Genomic DNA, 19,851 nt, shown 5'->3' with positions numbered 1-19,851 from the left:
TAGTGCCCCCTTTGGCAAGTATCACAGCTGCTTAACGCTTTTTGTAACCAGCTCAGAGTCTTCCTGTTCTTGTTTGGGGGATTTTCACCCATTCTTCTTTACAAAAGGCTTCTAGCTCTGTGAGATTCTTGGGCCGTGTTGCATGCCCTGCTCTTTTGAGGGCTCTCCACAGATTGTTAATGATGTTTAGGTCGGAGGACTGTGAGGGTCATGGCAAAACCTTCAGCTGGCGCCTCTTGAGGCAGTCCATTATGGATTTCAAGGTGTGTTTAGGATCATTGTCCTGTTGTAGAAGCCATTGTCTCTTCATCTTCAGCTTCCAAAATTTTCTTGCATTTAACTGACCCCATTCTTCCCTCTACCTGTCTGATAAATCTTTCTGCCAGTTTTTTGCAGTTTTGATTTGCCCGTCTAACAATCCTATGAGCAGCTCTCTCGGAAAGTTTCTTGGTCATCCAAAACCCCAACTTGACCTCCACAGTTCCTGTAAAGTGCCATTTCCGAATTACACAATGCACCGAGGAAACAGCTACCTGAAAACACTTTACTATCTTCTTGTGGGCATCAGTCATTTTAGTTTTCAGAGTGCCATTTTGTCATTTGGGGGGTGAAGTATTCCTTTAAAAGTGCTCAGCTGGCAAAATGTGGTTTTACTTTTATTGTGAAGGAGCCACAGGCAACACAGCATCATTTTCAGTTACCACCGATCGCAAATGCTTCTACAAAATATTTTTGGCATTTAGTTGACATTGCGTGTTTTAAACATTAAATCAATTCAATAGCATGTTTTGTTTTTTTTTGTATAAAATATCCAAGCAAAAGCAAATATTGTAACCCCATCTAATTCAATTGAAAAAAGCATGAAGTGTGAGGAGAGGTGTTGTGACGATACTATCATCCAATTCTTCTGTTGTTCTCTCAATGAATATATATGAAGCCTAACCCTCCTGTATTGTGTCACTCATTGCTGCTGCATAGAAAGCCATAAATATAATATAATGTTCAGTATTTATGTATGAAATCCCTCTAAGTATTTGCATCATACTGTATATGTGTCTATGGACACTTTTTTTCCTGATAGTTTATGAATTCTGTTTGTCTTTCTGCAAGACTTTTTTGTCATTGCCATTTTGAGGACAGTTCGAAGATATGAAATATTAAAGTTCACTTTTAAGTCTGAGCTTGTATCCAAAAGTGAGACAATAAACAAAAGTCTTTGAAGCTCAACAGTGGGAGAGTCTCATCTGAGGTGAATTCATATTCCACCCACCTGCCTGTTGTTGCCGTCTGAGCCGCACAAGGCCGTAATTGTTTGTGAACGCCACGCATGCAAACACATGCGTGCACACATGCAGACGAGGAGGCAGACACACACAAATACAATCGAGGCCTTCGCCGTGAAAACACTTGAGCACAGTGATTGTTGTTTTAGTCAATACATTCATGAGAAAAAGCGGTTATGTATTCCTTAAAGAGAACTCACAGACTGAGTGTAAAGTAGCAGAGACTGAATCCATCTGTCACTCATACGCTTCCTCTGGAAAATTCCTCTTTGTTTTCAAACCATTAGAGGCATTACCCATTTGTATGAGACTGTCAGTTTTTTTTACCCGCACTCACCATCCCCAGCCATTTACTGTAATAATGTGCTCTCACACAAAATCTCAGGTTAAAACCCTACATCATTTCCCCTAATGTGTACTCGAGATGCGCTCTCTCATGTATGGGCTCAGTATGAAGCCACAATATGAAAATTGATGTAATTGCTGTGTTGTCAGACTGTTTTCTCCATGGGTGACCCCTGGGCCATCTCTTTACTTTTTTGCTTTGTCACTCGTTTTTTGCTCTTCCTCTCCCCTCTCCACTCTTCCATGCTCACTTGCTCTCTGTCAGTTTATTTGCTGTCTCTTTTCCCCCCTCTCGTATCTACCGCTCGCTTTCCCTCTTTCACTTTCCGTGCCGTTTCTCTACCTCCCTCTCCGTCCTCCAGTGCTTTACTCCCTCTATCCCCCCGCAGCCACAGAGGCCTGATTTACTTCCACTACTTGCTGAAGAGAGGGGCTTTTGTCTGCCACCAGCAGCAGTCACATGGCGCCATGCCGGGGGTGACAGCGAGAGTGACGAACCTGCAGTCTCTGCTACCCTCCCTCACAAACATGCGAGCGTGTGCTTTGAATTAACTGCATGTGGGTTGGGAGAACAGAGTGTGTGAGTGTGTGTGTGTGTGTGTGTCTGTGTGTGTGTCTGTTTGAGAGTGAGAAAGTTTCTCCATCCATGTTTGGTCTGTTTCTGTGTATTATTTTTACCTGTGTTTGATTTTAGCCACACTATTGTGACAATCATCTTCCATCATACAGACTGTTGGTCTCACATATCTCAACAACTGTTAGATGGATTGCCATTAGACTGGCTGCACACATTCATTGTCCACACGAGATTAAATGCCTCTATATTTGATGATCTCCTGACTTTTTCATATAGCACCACAGTCAAAAATGTTCACTTTAGTTGATGACAGGATTCCTCTAAACTACTTCCTGTCAGCCTCAGCTGTACTTGGAGTTTTTTAATCTTGAAGGTGCGGACCTTTCCAGTCACATCTCCCTCAGCTCCACTAAATTGGTGCTAAATGTATGCAAATTTATGTTCTTATGTCTATTTTACAAACATTGCTTGTGCTTTTTGTGATTGCTGTTGGACAGTGATGGTATATGACGATGGGTCACCCATCAGGATAGGAAAATCAACTCATCACTCTCCTCCTGCTGACTGTGTTACCCGTTAGGTCAAGGTTTTCAAATGTAAACATCAGTAAGCATCAAGGAAAATCGATCTAACATCGAGGAGGCACTGCGGCAAGCTTGGAGGAATATTAACACCGGCTGCAACCATGAGGATCTTCTATGCCAAACATGGATGTCCTCGGCATTAGTAGTCCTGGGATACCAGGAACTGTAATGTCTTTTGTGTTCACCACCAAAACTTGGCTAAATCCTGGAACACTGGACACCACCATTCAACTAGGTGACCCATTTTATACACCAATCTGACAGAGCAGAGGACTCTGGCAAGAAACAGAAGAAGGCATGTGCTTTCTTGTGAATAAGGACTGGTGTGACAGTTGGAATATTGAAATCCTGTCGTGTTGCTGCTTGCCGTGCACCGAGAGGGGAATAATCACTCTGGATCACTGCTATACGCTGTTTAGAGTCGGCTGCAGAGTCACAGCCCACATTCAGAAGGAATGACCATGCTGCCATACTGCTGACATCAAAATATGTAAACAAACAATGTCACATGCCCCCAGTGGCATGAGAGCTCAGGATAAAGGTCAGGCCAATCAGGGACTGTCTTACAAAAAACCATAATTATTTTTTCAACCCAAAATCATGGATTACCAGAATCATCACTGGTCTGCACCCTGCAGTTATTAAGCACCAGCCTACAATGTAAGAGGAAACATAAGGGAGGCAAAAGGGACTGAAGTGGACCTTGTATGACTTCATGCAACAAATAAATTAACTGACTGATTGACTGCTGCCATAGTAAGCTAACATGCTCACAGCATGCTAATATACTAAACAAAAGCATGGGACAGTAACATACTGTTTTAACTGCATTTGTAATATGTTTAGCATCATACGAGTTATTAGCTACATATGTTAAAGATACACTTTGCAGAACTCTACAGAAAAACAGAAGTGTGACTACTTCTGTATGAGTCTATATATTATTTTTTTCCTGCATATGCACATACACATGCACATGCAAACTGTGCTAACTAAATAACAGTAAAAATTACGGGCCATCACCATGTTAATGAGATAGTTGTTAATGAAGCATTATCATATGGGAAGACTTAAGAGATGGTAAAATATCACCATGTTTAGCAAGCATTCACATTGGACTGCAGAGTTTGTTCATGTGAGGGTTTAAAAAAATACTGTGCATTGACATTTAATGCCCCGTTCAGGACAAAGATTTGCAACGACACGAGTTGAAACGCACAACTACTTGCAATATGCCATTCTGCAACGTTCTAAAAACCTGCCTGTTCACACCAATGCAACTAGATGAGATGTTGTATCATCTCTATGCAACAACTCTCTATAATGATTTCCAGCTTTTCAGGTTTATTTTGTGGCTGAATATAATTTGTAGCTTCTTAAAATATGACTGAGGATATTGATAGTGAGATATTGGCTACAGTTGCATTTGTAGTAGTGATGAAACGGCGAAAAACATAAAACAAGCATCAGTTGCACTGTATTCGTAATAAATACGCCATAATAATATAAGAAAGCAGCGCCAATTAGTTAATCAATGAGATTGTGTGTGTGGGGGCTAACACATACAGCAGGCACCAGCAGCAGCGATTCACCGTCCAACACCGGTACACTGTGAGGATGGAAGCAAAGGGCACGGCGGGAACAGAGCACCTGCCGCAACAGGCAAACAAGCTGTCTGCGGTCATTTTGATTTGCTCAGTGGATTTCACTACAAGATGATTGGCTGTAGAAACAGGTGACGTGCCTTACGTTCTAAAACCAGCCGCCAATGATTTGACGAGCTGAAATGAGCTCAGACGGCCAGTTCACACTGCTGCAACCTTTCTCTGCAATGTTCTAAAACGGCTTTGTCTAGTCAAGATTCATTGGTCTAAACAGGGCTTAACACAATTGGGGTTCAAGCACCTTGAATTATGGACGTGAGGAATCTTTGTTTGTTTGGTTTTCAAGCAATTTGACGTTACTGAGAGCTAATTCTGATTCTGTATTGGCGCTTTCGGAAAAAAAAATCAAGTCCTAATTACAACAAAGGATTTTAATGTGAGAGCATTTTACAAGTTTGACCAAACTAAAGACCAATTTAGTCTCAGATACATTAAGGCTTAGCCTGTCAGGCACAGCTCAACATTGTTACACTCCTACCCGTCCAACAATGTAGAGCTGAGTCTGACAAGCCAAGTCTGAGATTTAACAACCTTTCCTCCTCTGCCACTCTCGTGCCATTTGTTAATCAGACTTGTGGTAAGAGCCTGAGAATAACAAAGTTGTCTCTATTTTTCATCCGTCCACTTAATTTCTTTTACTGGCATGTAATTATTATAGCCTCATGGGGCCGCTGGTGTAGCTAGACTCTTATTCTTGTTTATATTTTTTATTTTTTGGTGACGTGGGGAAACTATGAGTGTGAGAGAGGAATAAGATGCAGAGAGGGTGTGTGAACATGTGTGAGACAAAGATAATTGGAATGCTTGCCTGCGTGTGAATAAAAGTGAGGGCGAAAGGAGACAGACTCGAGGATAGTAGACAGACAAAGGCAGACACTATGTGCATGCGTGTATGGAGCCTGATGGTGTGTCTGACATTTTGTTTGTATCCTTGTGCGTGCATGAGAGAATGTGTTTCTCCGCCACGTCCCCCGTCTGTGTGAAAATATATTAACAGCCCGTCAAGTTGTTTGCAGGTCTTCATCTGCTTGCTGCTCTGTGTGTTTAAACTGAGGCCTGGTGTTGTTGAGCTCGCTGGTTTCCTGGACTCCAAGGCTATTGTGCTTTCCCAGTGTCTCTGGAGTGCTGCCTCATTAGAAAAGCTTCAAAACCTCTTCATTCGGTTTTGCCAAGGTCCCACAGAACATTCGCTGTTAATCCAATCTACAAGAAATGGCAACGGAAAGCAGCAAAGACGGATTTTTCTACTTCAGTGTGCCCATCTCTCGCTTTCATTCAGTTCAATAGGTGATGTTTATTGGCATGTTATAGAGGCTCCATACTTAGTCAGAAATAACAAATTAAAGTGAAGAGCCTGTTAGCTGGGATTAGCTCCAGCCTGGAACCCTCTAAAGGATAGCGGGTATAGCTAATGGATGGATCACTAGACAATCAAAACTGAGTCTGCAAGGTTTTGGTGTAGTCTCTGAGGATCAAAGAGAGAGGGCCTGTTACCAGATCTTTCTGCTTTGCTCAAACAAGCACGGCAAAAACAATCCATTGTTAAAAGGGACTTGAGTTTTTACTTTTTTGCTGGAACTTTAAAAACTGTCGTCACTTACGTTATTGTCTCTCCAGTCAAACCAAGATGAATGCAACAAGTTCAAACAAGGGAAACAAGGTCCTTTGGGTCGGGCAAAGACGTTTAGATCCACTACTGTCTTATCTGAACCCAAAATGGACAAAAGACTTCAAAACCTTTTCACTGGTTTTTGCTAGAGCTGTAATGGAACTACAGTAAATTATTCTTAAAGACCTCAGAGCGCAGAAAGTTAGTTAATGCTCTCTGTTTGCTAATGTGCTGCCTCTAATTTGTTTTAAGCATACATAGAGACCTTGCCTCTGTAACCTCATCTCACTCTAAACCATCTGAGAAAACGTCTAATTAAAAACTACCTGGCTCATAATCATTGCATTGAAAACATCCCGTTCCAGGTTTACCACGGCATAGGGAAGGAGTCTTTACAGTTCACTCTCAGTGCGGGGGCATATATTTTTTCTGTGGTTTCTCCGTTTGGATCCAACCGGAGCACCGAGCCCTGGTTTGTTATTCAGGTTAAAGTGGTCTGGATGTAATAGTCCATGGAGGTGCTGCGGTGCTCAACTGCACAGATAGGAAACCCCTCGGCTGACAGGATGTACCACTCTCTCACTCCGCTCTCTCTCTCACGCAGGCGCAGAACGTACGTGCCACTTGGCCGTTGGATGTAGTCTTTATAGCGTGTTCAAATGCAACTGACACAGGGCGATGTGAGGCATTGTATGATGCAACAGTTGGCTTTCGTCGCCACTAGTTCTTTGATGTCAGTCTGGTGTGTCAGCAAAGTAAGGCACAAATGCTGTTCTGACTCATAAAGCGTAGTGTTGCTGAAAAGAAACGATACGTTGTGATCACTTACAACTTTTTATTGATGTGTTTAAGCATAATTAGCACCGTTACATCCAAAGTATTTTTCACTGCTGTTGCCGGCTCGTGCTGTAGCCACTAGTGCACCCCCACTAATTTCAGATCCATTTTGTTCTAGAGCCAAACCCCACGCTATCGTCATCAATGCTAGTTAGCAAGTTAGAATTAGTAGAATTCAAGCTGTTAGCTAGCCTGAGGTGGGCGCAAGCCTGGTTTTATCGTTGTTTAACTAACTTTACATCATTGTAAACTTTTACCTTTGTAGCTGAACCCAAAAAATTGAAGGATGTTTTCCATCTGTTTCATCTTTACTTGGTAACAGTTGGCGACTGAGAAAAAAAAAAAAAATTCAGTATGCTGCTGAAAGGCTACCAGCAGCTATTGGCATCATTTAAGGTGGAATGTTTTGTATTTGTATTATTATATTTTACTCAATGCATGAGTTGATACTGTGAATCAATCAACACAATTTAAATGTCAATATATATATGTATTGGCTCTCTTGCATGACATACACTTCAGAAATGACTGGATCTTTAAGTGCTTGAAATTTTTTTTGAATGTATAAATTTCAACTTGATTTTGTGAACTGTGAATATTCTGTTTCCCCACTTGGAGAGTAAACATTGCACTCTGGCAGCACAACAAAAAAAGCCTAAAAACAGCGGTAGTGCTCTAAAGAAAGGCGCCGTGTGCAGCACTTTTTTTCTCATTTAACAATTAGAGGGGAAGAAAAAGCTGGCAGTTTGGCAGCACCAGGCACACACTTTTAAGACCATGGGCTCAGACTAATCACTGCAACTGGTCTTCTGCTATGTGACTTGCAGTAAAGTGCAACAGACCCCTCTGTCACCTACTGGCTAGGGGTTTAAGTTTCATCACGATACAATATTCTATTGATTCTGTGGGCAACAATAACGTATTTACTGATATCACAAAGTCTGCGGCGATACAAGTTCGATTTGATTCAGTTCAGGAGCCTGTGATTGATATGAGATGATATCAGTAAATATCCTCTTTGTCTTTGTCTTGGCTGCTTGCCATTGTCTGCTTGGTGCCAGGACACTGACGCAGACGTGCCATGGGAATGTCAAAATAAAGGCGTATCTTAAGGATGACCATATGTATGTATGTTTTCAATGTTTGCATCAGTGATATTGCATCGCTGATCACTAAAAAGATATGTGAATCCAGATTGATGTATTGTTATGTTCCTACTGCTGGCAAGTACAATAACGTGCAACTGAAAATAACAAAGTGTTATTATTAGGACTGTCAAGCAATTAAAAAATTGATCTAATTAATTACACGCTGCACAGACAAAAGAAATAAAGATACAGAACATGGCGTGCAGTGATCTGGGCAGGGAATGTGAAGAACCGCCTGATGCAGGTGTATCTTGCCCATTTGGTACTCAAGGCAGTTTCTTGTATATTGCAAAATCCATATTTATCTGTTTATTCCTCACAGACTGAGACTATATTGAGTAAGACTGCATCTTAATTCTCCCCTGCTAACAACATAATGACATTCCAGCCTCCCCGTGTAGCCTCTATGTTCTGGTTCCTCTCACTATATCAGTCTCACCGGCTGGCTCGACACATTTAACTGACCTCGGGGATGTCCCAATCACTGACAGGCCGCCTAACTTGATCAGGTGGGCGTCTGAGATTCTGAACTGAGGTGGGGCTGCATTTTCCTCTTGATTATGAGACAATAATTAACTCAGAGAAAACGACCCCTTCTGATTAGAGTCGTGTAAGGGGAGAGAGGTGAAACTGTCTAGTGAGCAGAGACAGATGGTTGTAACCATCAATTGACCCAAACCCCGGAAAATGCAGGGGCACCGCCTGATGGAACGGCTGAAAGTAAGAACCCATCCTTCTCTGGTTCCCCTTTTCATCTGTCTTATAATTGATTTAGTCCTGGAAAGACAGAAAGAAAAAGAGAAACTATTGCCAAGCTATTCATTTCAGAAATTGGAGAGTATTTTTCTGCTGCCAGCTAACTGCTAGGTGGATTCCACATGTTAATAAATGAACTTCTGTTCAATCCATCTTACTGACATTGCAGAAAGTGACAGAGGAAGAGACAGACATCAAAAAGAGAACGATGAGTCATGCCTGTATCTGCAGACTGTGTATCACACCAACACTGAAGAGGAAACAAGTGAAGCGCACAGAGTCAAGACAATTATCAAATTCAGGAAAAGGAAATTACAAAGGAAGAACATTACCTTTCTCTTGTTGTTAGGGCTCACGTACAAATAACTGAGTATTGTCTTTGCTCCCACTTTGTCATTCAGCTTCTGGTACGTTGCTCCGTAGTCAGTTGACCTGAAATTTAATCAGAAAGGTCTGATGAACACTTGATGAATTACTTGTTGCAATTAAAAATCCCCCTCGAGAATTCACTGGGAGAGGGGAAAGAGCACTGACGTAATTAAGTCCCTTTTGTGGTCAAATCAGCAACATGAAGCCCAGCGGGAAAACAGGGGGCACATCATTAAGGTCACTGTGTGGCGACTCGCGCCGCTGCTGCATTTGTAATGCACACAAACAACACTTGAAACCTGATGATGACCATTATCAGTGTGGTTCGATAGAAATTATATTCTCGATTTACTTGTAACAATGCAGACTTTAACGACCCAGTTTCACACAAATGATACTACAATCAAAATACTATTACTGAAATATGAACAGGCTCCAAACTAGAACAAATAATGATTAATTCGCTACCTGCCAGGTACAATAAACACACTGTACGGAGAGTTTAAGTGCAATTCATGCAGAAATATAAACAACTTAAATATATAGAGACTAGTCCATACCCATTGGTAGCTTTGTCACCTTCTACCTATGCCAATCCTCAATGCCTATGTGCAGTTTCACATAGATTGACCACGTCAGTAAGTAGAAAAACGTGGGACAGACAGAATGACACACTGACAGTTTGCCTGATTATGTACAGCATACCATACCATGACTTAGTCATACCAAAAATTAGAAAAGAAAAAAAAAACATTGGTCCACAGGGGGAGCCACAGCGATCGGTCGCATTTTAGCCATTTTTAAGCATTTTTCTGTTGTTATAGCGCCACCCAGTTGCCAATTAGAGTTAAATTTCTCCAGTCACCTTGAGGTGTCCTGTTCTACATATCTACCAAGTTTAGTAAAAATCAATATGGCGGTTAGGCCTAGATAAGAAATTAGCTCTCTAGCTTCCCCATTTTGTTTGATGGGGTCAATAATGGAGGTGTCCCCTCAGATTATGTGTGGTCATATGCCTACAAAGTTGCGTGGTGATCGGTGAAACCTTTGAGATGTTATACACCTTTATGTGATGAGCCACGCCCTCCGCAATATTCATTGCCTTATAGAAGCTCAGTTTTAGTAAGTTTTCCAATTTTTGCCAAGAGGGATCTTTAGATATTGGTCCTTAGATTATGTTCACCGAGTTTCATGCAGATCGGTCAAACTTCCTAGGAAGAGATCAATTTTAAGTGTTTTTCAAAAAATTCAAAATGGTGGAAAATCTATATAACCAGAACTTATGGGATCTTGAGGCAAATTTGTCCCTCATGAGGACAGGCATCTCTGTGCAAAGTTTCATGTCTGTACGACATACGAGGCATTAGATATACCCATTCAAAGTTTGCAATTTCAATCGGTTGCTATAGCGCCCCCCTTTGGCCAACTGATGTAATATTGCTCATTCGCATCCTCCCATGACCCTCTACCACTGTGCGAGTTTTCGTCATTATAAGATGACAGGTTATGTGGGGCAGATGGGGCTTTATTGCCCACCTGCAGGCAGCAGAAAAAGTGTGGTTTTAGTGATGCTGAGTAACTTAGAGATGAATATAATTCTGGATTAATACATGACAAAATATCCTCAGCTGCTGCTGTTATTTATAACTAGTCTACAATATAAGCTCAGTGTCTGGATGGCATAGTTTTAAAATGATGTTATGATCGCCCCAGAGGACGTTGTGTTGGGATAGACCCACACTCGTAGTATCAAGGGCCCCGAGTGTTGGAAAAAAACAGCGGTACGCATGCCCAAAGCTTTTGGCAATGACAGCAGATGGCAGTACTTTATTGCCAGGTGGGGCTGATTACCTCACGCCCCACTGCAATTTGATTGGCTGTTCGCCAGGTGCATTAGTTAGTATTTCCTTTAAAGAAGACACTATGAGCTGTGGTCATGAATGATGTGGATCATCTTCTACAGCACAAATTTTAAAGTCTACCTTTTGAAGATGGCCTTTAGATTAAATACCTCGGTGGCTACAGGCCAAAGGATATTGTTATTCAAGCATTGTAAACTAAACCTCTGGTAAGAATAATAAGATTTCAGGTGGAGTTGTTCTCCACACACAAATGGAACTGCTGGTTTGTCGGAGAAGGTGCTATTAATGGTTCTCATGTTCATTATTCGGAGGGGATTGGACCTGGTCAAGACCAGGCTTTCAGGATCAAGCATCTTTCTAAGAGAATTACCAAACAAGAATACTTCCATTTTAAAATGACCACTGGTATATCATTAAGTCATGTCATGATACACTGACTGTGTGAAAAATTCCTCCACAACAGCAACACTACAGCAGCAATTAATTTAATTTGTTAACTTAGGTTCGGGAGCAGGGCCACGCCTCAACCACACCTCTAGCTTACTTCTACCTGGTCAACCCATCCTGCTCTGTTCGTCTCAGATTTCTCGACCCACCCTCCCTTTCCCTTCCCTTCATCCATCATCCATCATCTTCCCTACCTCATTCCTACCAACATCCCTTCATCCTCTCTTTCCTTCTCCCCTCATCTTTTCTTATTCAATCTGGTGCATATCTCTCCCATGTCTCATTCTAGGTACCGTCTGGGGGGCCTGTAACCCCACACTGAGTCTCCCTCTGCCGATCTCCAGTACATCCTCCAAGATCAACCTAACACAAGACATCCCTCTTCCACCTTCAACCCACTTACATCCATTCACCAGTCCTCAACGACTAACACTTCCTGAATTACAATTAAACATTTGAACGACATATTGTTGTGGTGTGGTCCTTGCTAGTCAACATCTGTTGACAAACTCTCACACAGCTCCTGCAATATAATTAAAGTCTCATTTATCCAGTTGTATTATCAGTACTTCCCTAACACATGCATTTTCACGAAAATCGTATTTAAAACTGAACTGAAAGTGAAACTTATCTATGCTCTCTTCAAAGCCAGACCCCAATACAAAGGTTTAGTGAATAAAACATGTACTTGAGAACAGGACTGTATAAATGAGACTTAAAATACAATGCAAGAGATGAAGGAGAGTTTGTAAGCAGATGTTTTGATGCAGTTTTGCTGTTGTTAAAAGTGCTCCCCAATCAATCAATAAATCAATATGTTTGCTGTTTTCCGTGGAGGCACGTGAGAAGTTTTCTTCAAGAATTCAAGGTTACACTGCATGACTAATTTATATACAAATGCAGAACAATGCAGAAAAAAATTGGACACGCTATGAAGTGCAAACTCAGCTACGCAAATTAACAGCAAATATAAATAAGAATTGAATTGAGCCGTATAAAAGCAGATTGACAATTGTTGATTGTATTGTGCTCAGTGGGATTATCAAGTGAGTGAAGCTGTGCGTTGTAGCAAAATGTAAAATGGTCTGATTTTCTTGTTTTGCATCCATCAAACTTTGTAGTTGTTGCTCAACCAGGTTTTTTCCACCTAAAAACACCAGTGTAAATTAGGGTTGCAACAATTAGTCGACTAATCAATGACTAATCGACTATTAAAATAATCAGTGACTATGTTAGTAGTCGACTAATCGGTTTGAGTCATTTTTCATAGAACAGTACTATAAAAGTATCCCAAAATATACTCTTATTGCAGCTTGTTACGTTCAAATATTGGCAGCTTTACACACTCTCCCATGATGGTGAATTAAAACCCTTTGGCGTGAGTACGAAACAAGACATTAGATGACATAATTTTGGAGTTTGGGAGAGACAGACCGACAGTTTTCAACATTTTAACACATTTTTCGATAAAATGATTAGTCGACTAATTGAAGAAATAATCGACAGATTAGTCGACAATGAAAATAATCGTTAGTTGCAGCCCTAGTGTAAATACAACAGTGCAGAGTAGGGCAGTGGTACTCAATTCCCAAGGCACACCAACGGGGAGGCAAAGATCTCAAGGCACAGCTGTATTTATATCTCTGCACAATAGCCTCTTTAACATGTGTTAATTTTCTTATCACGACATAAATGTTTTTAATATCACATAACAATTGACAACCAACTTCTACCCGTGAAATATTTAAAATAACTGCCAATTAATTTGCCAATTAACAAAATTATTCAAGTATTCATTTTAATCTTTTTAAATTACACCAAAACACATCCATTTAAATCAATTAATGAAATTACATTTTTTAGGTAGAGTTTGCCTCTTTATTAGGAAATGGGTGCACACAACATACTGATACAGTCAATTAAAAATTAATATACTACTTTTTAGTATAGGCTCAGTTCATTTTGGGATAATAATGTGTGGTTATCACAAAATCCCACAGCACACCTGGATTTGCATCATGGCACAACATTTGAGAACCATTGGTGTAAGTATGCATGGTCTGAATGCTTCAGCCACACTGGAGAAATGTCAAGGACTGGTTAAACAAGAAAGCAGCAAGTGGAACACGAAAATGTGGAGGGGAAAAAGAGAAATATGCAGCCAAGTGTACTGACACAGAATATTTAAGAGTCATACATGTGTTAATCTGTGCAAACGATATGGAAACAATTAAGCCACAGTTTTGGCTAAATTATGTATCGATTAAACCAAACTGTTTGAGTGAGTGTGTGGCATTCTGCGTGTTTACAGGATGCCACCATTTCCAACACCCAGTGGTTTGCAATGTGTAACCTAACAGAATACAGTTAGAACTGACTCCAATTTGATGCACACATTAATGTCTGATTGTCCAGTAATATAGCTACAAAAATAGAGATCACTGTGTATTTATTTAGGATTTCAAATTACAGGCTCCAGGTACCTGCTGTGCTGCCTTCACATAGCCGCTTTAGAGTCTTCCATAAAGATTAAAAGCAGCTGTGGACGGTAGATACTGCTAACAATCACTTATTAATCTGCACATAGTAACTGGTTGGAAGAACACCAAAGGGATGGCTTTACATGGGTGTAGTTTCATGTAGCACAAAGGTTTTTTTGTTTAATCTGATGCAAAAGATGTGTTTCTAAATTTAGATTACATGAGCCGGTGTACCTTTGTTCTAAAACACTATAACATTATCAGTTAGGAGTCAGTTCAAGCAACTAATTAAATACAAAAACACAAATGAATTCAGTCCTGTGTCAGTAAATGATCCAGAATTAGTCTTGTACAAAGAAACTGTGCAGGTGCAGGTGCAGGTTTGATAGGATTAGGATTTAATACATTCAGCTGTGTCACATTTCTCTTTATCTCTTTGCCACATGCCCCTTCTATCCCAGCGTATAAGTCCTCAGCGTCCTGCAGGTTAACATGCCTATTGGCCATAATACTGTGTTCAGGGTCCACTTCATGGCACCTTCGGGGTTATATTCAGCACATAACAATTACCTTGGAACCTGAGTAGTGGCTCTTGTCGAACACATCTGGTAAGCAGAGGAAGCTCAGAATTTCTTGGACTTCATCTACATTGAAAAGAGTGAGCAGCCAGCTTAAAATATATTGAGACCAGCTTTGAATGAGTGCTAAAATATTCAAATGTTGGTCATAGTGCTAATGCAAAATTTGTGTTCGCTTGAAATTTAGCATTTCAGACTGTCTCTGAAAGTTTCAACGACTTATCTGAGCTGTCAGGTCTGATTTATTTTGAGCGGTCTGACACTCAATGAGCCCAATGAGCTATTCTAATTTCACAAGCAGAAAGAGAAAAAGCCCAGAGCATGCAAATCTTAAAAATGCAGCGAAGACACCGCAGAATGCCTTGTGTGACTTCAAATGAAGCAATCACTCACATCGACTGATGTGTTTTTTATTCTCCACCTTCTTTCCGTGTAGCTGTTAAATCCAGACGGAGGTCCTTGTTTGAAGGGTTTTGAAGGAGTTTACCGAGAACTGGATGCTTGAAGTTCACAAACGGCCATGAAAATACAGAAATATTCACGGCACACTGGCAATTTTGTGTCATTTACTAGTCCTTTGAGATTTCGCCTAAGTAGTGTAATTCAGTTATCTGCTGTATCACATCAGATTGAAATAAAATTAACATGTAATTTACATACTTTTATGGAGAACTGCGACAAACATATCCATATAGTTTTGCCAAAGACGTTGTGAAGACAATTTGGAATGCACATGTTGCCCCCTATGACCCAGTGTTTTATTTATTATGAGCTGGTTGCCTGGTGAGCAAATACATTGCCACCAGGCGCACAGTGCTGGATGAGTCCAGTATAATTCATCAGAAACCATCAACACCCAGGACCATGGGACAATGACATCATCAGGCTATTGATCGACTCCTCAGAGGTCCCTGTCACAGAATCACTTGATTTAGGGGCCAATGACTTATTTTTAGTGTCACAGCAACTTTCAACATGAAACAATAAAAAGGCCCAACCCCAGCAAATGAAACCCAGAGGATGATGAAAGTTACATTAAATGGAAAATGACAGTTTTTCAAGGACGATGATTCTGAGTGAAACTTGTCTGCCCTGCTAGTGGCTTTTGAAAGGCTATTCAGTGGGTTATGTGTGGGTGTAAAATGTAGCTCTAACCACACTGCTGTGATTTCATCCGCTGCGAGGATGCTGGCTTCGCAGGGGCTGCATAGGTGAGCCAAAGCTTCGGACTGTCCACATGTCGGATTAAACAAGGGGGAAGTTAATGAAACATTGTATGAGGACACAAGAATGATATCAGTCCTATTACCGCGATATGGCTCACTGAGGAAAATGGATTCTGGATATGCTAGAAGGACAATTGCGCTTTGACATCTGGAGGCATACTCTCTCACACACACATCCACACACACTCCATCAAAAGCCTAAAAACCCCCTTTCAACTTTTTCTGAGATTAGAATTATGTCTACGATCACTTCTTAACAGAGTTATTAGATAGAGTTTCAATTATAATTTCCAGAGTCTACTATGCATTAATAAGAAGCAACTACACAGCTTTTACATTCTCCGTGGGGGTTTGATTAATCATGGTTTGGAGAATGAGAGCTGCATGCATCTCGGAATAGTTAACATGAGGTCACTCCCTGTATTAGAACGCAGAATATACTAACAGCACTTCTTGAGACAGGATGAGTTTATGAAACTCTCAGCAAGCTCAGACTGTGTATCTTCTTTAGCAGGATAAATCATAGGCTACCCCGCTCTCCACATCCTCAATCCCTTTCCAATTCCTGCCCTTCAGGTTTGGTGGCAAACATCCACTACACGAGACAAGAGTGTAGTTTAAAAAAGGCTGAAGATTGCAACAGAGAAGAAAATCCCCAAATCCCGATATGACAAGCTACTTCCTGGTGAAGCAGGTTGTCCTAGCGGGATGTGTGTTTATGCAACAACTCCATAGACTGAACTCCACAGGAACTCCAGTTATTTTTCTGTTCTGTGTCTTTCATGCTCAGACGTGTTTTTGCCTCAGGCTAACAAATTCAGATTTCCATTCTTTGTATGTAACCTAATTTTCTAATATTCAACTTCAGTATGAACATACTTTTTGGAATTCTACCCAACCTGATACTTTGTGGGGGCCCGTCAGGTCTGGGCTGTTTTGTTGCATAATGCTTTGGGCCAGGGTTAGGTCTGGTTATTTCTAAATGTGGTGCATTAGCATAGCAAGCTAATGGTCAGTAATGGATGAAATAAAGTAAAAATGTAGCCTTTGCTGTTCAGTCTGTCTCAGATTTGACCGCACATTGTTCCAAAGGCTTAAAATTCTGAAGCCCCACTGGAGGCTGTTATCCCTAAAATGAACGGCCATTGCTTTGTTCACTTTCTACTAAAATAGACACTCCCTACTCTGTGAAAACCGGAATATTCTTTGGAATTGTACATTTCTTTAAGCCACAGATATGTTACATTTGTCAACAATGCTGTAGTGAATGTGTGGTTAGGTTTAGACACAAAATCCGCTTGGTTATGGTTTGGAAAAAGATCATGATTTGGCTTAAAACACTCACATTTGATGCCACAAAAGATTTTGGCAAAGCAGCGATGGGCTGGTGAAAAACACCTGGGTTTGGTGGCTTACACGCCACTCGGAAACACAGCTGGGGAACACTGCAAAAAGGTCAGTAAAAACACCAGAGAAAAAGGACTTGAGAGCAATGGGTGTTTCCATTTGGGATAACGGACTGTTGGAGAAATGGTCTTTCAGTCTAGTAGGATATTTTTTGGGCAAATGGGACTTTGGAATGGTGGAAGTTTGATTAGATTTAGGCACAAAAAAGACTTGATTATAATGATTATTGGCTCAAAAGACCCACTTTTGGTGGCACAAAAGTTGCTGGAAAAGCAGAGATGGGTTGGAAGGATGATGGCTCAAATGCCGCTGAGAAATGCTGCAAAGGGACGGTAAAATCGCCTGGGAATGCCGGCTCAAACACTGCTGAGAAATGCAGTGAGGGTCGGTAAAAACACCTGGGATTGGTGGTTGAAATTCAGCTGGGAAACTGAAACTATCTACATGGAGTGTGTATTTACAAAGAAAAAAGGACTTTGGAGCAATGGGCATTTGTTTTGGGGATAATGGATTGTTGGAGAAATGGGCTGTCAGTCCAATGGGATATTTTTTGGACGAATGGGACTTTATCGTGAATGTGTGGTTAGGTTTTGGCACAAAAAAGACTTGAATATAGTGAGAAAAAGATCATGTTTTGGCTTAAAACACCATTTTTGGTGGCACAAAAGTCACTGAAAAAGCAAAGACAAGTTAGATGGGTGATGACTCAATTGTCGCTGTGTGTGGGATAACGGACTGTTGGAGAAATGGGCTGTCAGTCCAGTGGGATATTTTTTAGACTAATCGGACTTTGGTTTGGTGAATGTGTGATTAGGTTCAGGTGCAAAAAAGACTTGATTATAGTGAGGGAAAGATCATGTTTTTCAAAACACTTTTGGTGGCACAAAAGTCACCTGAAAAGCACAGACAGGTTGGACGGGTGATGGCTCAAACACTGCTGAGAAATGCCACGAGGGTCGACAAAAACACCTGGGATTGGTGGTTCAAATGCCACTGGGAAACTCAGTGCAGGGAGCATGTATTTTTTGGAGAAACAGAAATTTGGAGCAATGGGCATGGGATGACAGGCTGTTGGAGAAATAGGCTTTCTGTCCAATGGGACATATTTCAGATTATAGCCTTGAAATATTGGCTTGTCCGAACAACAGCATGGCACCTCAGATTTGGCAGTATCAGATGAGATCAGCCAGGTTGGGTCTGAAAGACCCAGGTACATGGCCAGTTTAGGTCTCAGTTTTAGGCCTCTGCAGAACACAGGTAACTAAAAACCTGGAAATATATTAAGTGAAAACTGAGAAATGAAAACACTCATATAAAGCTTACCAGTGTGAGATATTTTGCTTCATATGTCCTTTGGGATAAAGCAGTGACAGACAGGTTGATTGACTTGTGCATTCTCACATTGCACCATGTGATTTCTAGATATAAAAGTTTCAAGCTGTTACCTCATGTTGCTATTTGAGGCCACAACAGGCAGAGATGCCTAGTTTAGCTTCAAACTCCCCCTGAGGAGTGCTGGATTTCTGGCAAACCAATTGACTATCTTAAATGCACTTGCTTTGCTGCTCTGTCTATTTTCCTGGCTGTAAATTGCCCACTAATGTTCTATGCTGCCATTATCCTGTTCACTATCTCAACATGTACATCATCTGTTCACTCATCTGTCTTTCTGTCAATCTGTCTGCTTATCCACAAACACCTTTAATAATCCATCTATCTCTGAAAGCTCTGTTTTCTCAAAGCGTCAGATTCATTATAATGTGAATTAAACATCAGCAGTAGATGCACTATTACAAGGGTAATGTGGTACCTTCATCACAGACAGCACAATGGCCTCATTTAGGCTTTTATGAGGTAAGTGCAATCACATAATGCTACATTTACATGACATAGTGTGGTGTGAAAAAAATGCAAGGGCAGAAACTGCTCTGGACAGATGCAATCCCAGAAAATGACACGATTTTACAATTTCACATAAAGCACATTCACATTTTCCACACAATTTAACACAGGTGATAATCTGACTGGGCACATACCTGTTCCCTTCAGTTCTGTTACACTTGCTCAGTTCCCCCGTTTGTATGCACTATTAATTTGGATTGCTTGTTCTGCTGAGTCGCAATCTCAATTTTACTCCGTTGTCCTGCTGCTTTCATGTTTGGCAATCCTCTCAGAAAGATGCTTGAGATCCTGAAAGCCTTTTCATGACCAGGTACCATCCCCTCGGAATAACACAATTAAGCAAAAGAGCACCCTCTCTGACAAGCTAGCAGTTAACCATTTTTTCCTGGAGAGCCACTCCATGTTAAATTGCATGTTTGTTACTGAGGGCGAGATGTAAAGATTAATATCACTGCCATTGTGACCTATTGCTTGAATACAGGAAGAAGGACAAATTAGGCCCCTAGGAGGAGCGGCACGCTTTGAGGCCAATTTTTGTAGTGGCCAAACAGTGTGATTAAAACTTTGGATTCCATCATGTGATGTCCAAAAAGACTTTTTCCCGTAGACTTAAATTGTGAAAAAGACATCTGTAAACCAGTGGATAGATTTTCTTGTCAGGAAATGACTTGTTTTACTCCAACAATTTGATCCAATCGGTCTGATAACATTTGGAAAGTCTAGAAGGGCTGCACGATTAATTGCTTTATCCTCATGCAAGTAACTGAAATGGTAACC

At 40.9% G+C, this 19,851-nt stretch overlaps 1 protein-coding gene across 6 annotated transcripts in view; it reads right to left on the bottom strand.

Annotated features, from left to right (window-relative positions):
- Positions 1 to 19,851, bottom strand: part of sorcs1 (sortilin-related VPS10 domain containing receptor 1) — a 226,459-nt gene that overhangs the window by 97,226 nt on the left and 109,382 nt on the right. For all 6 annotated transcript variants that reach the window (XR_013490770.1, XR_004501566.2, XM_033624848.2 and 3 more), the window contains exon 3: positions 9,136 to 9,235. Coding sequence is in view for 4 of the 6 variants with exons in the window: in XM_033624848.2 (XP_033480739.2) it covers positions 9,136 to 9,235 (100 nt within the window). In the remaining 2 variants the exon portion in view is untranslated. The remainder of the gene's footprint in view (positions 1 to 9,135; positions 9,236 to 19,851) is intronic.

This window comes from Epinephelus lanceolatus, chromosome 3, assembly GCF_041903045.1.
Source record: "Epinephelus lanceolatus isolate andai-2023 chromosome 3, ASM4190304v1, whole genome shotgun sequence".
Taxonomy (NCBI): Eukaryota; Metazoa; Chordata; class Actinopteri; order Perciformes; family Serranidae; genus Epinephelus; species Epinephelus lanceolatus.
The sequence above is the reverse complement of the archived record's forward strand: the minus strand, read 5'-3'. Positions and strand labels throughout refer to the sequence as shown.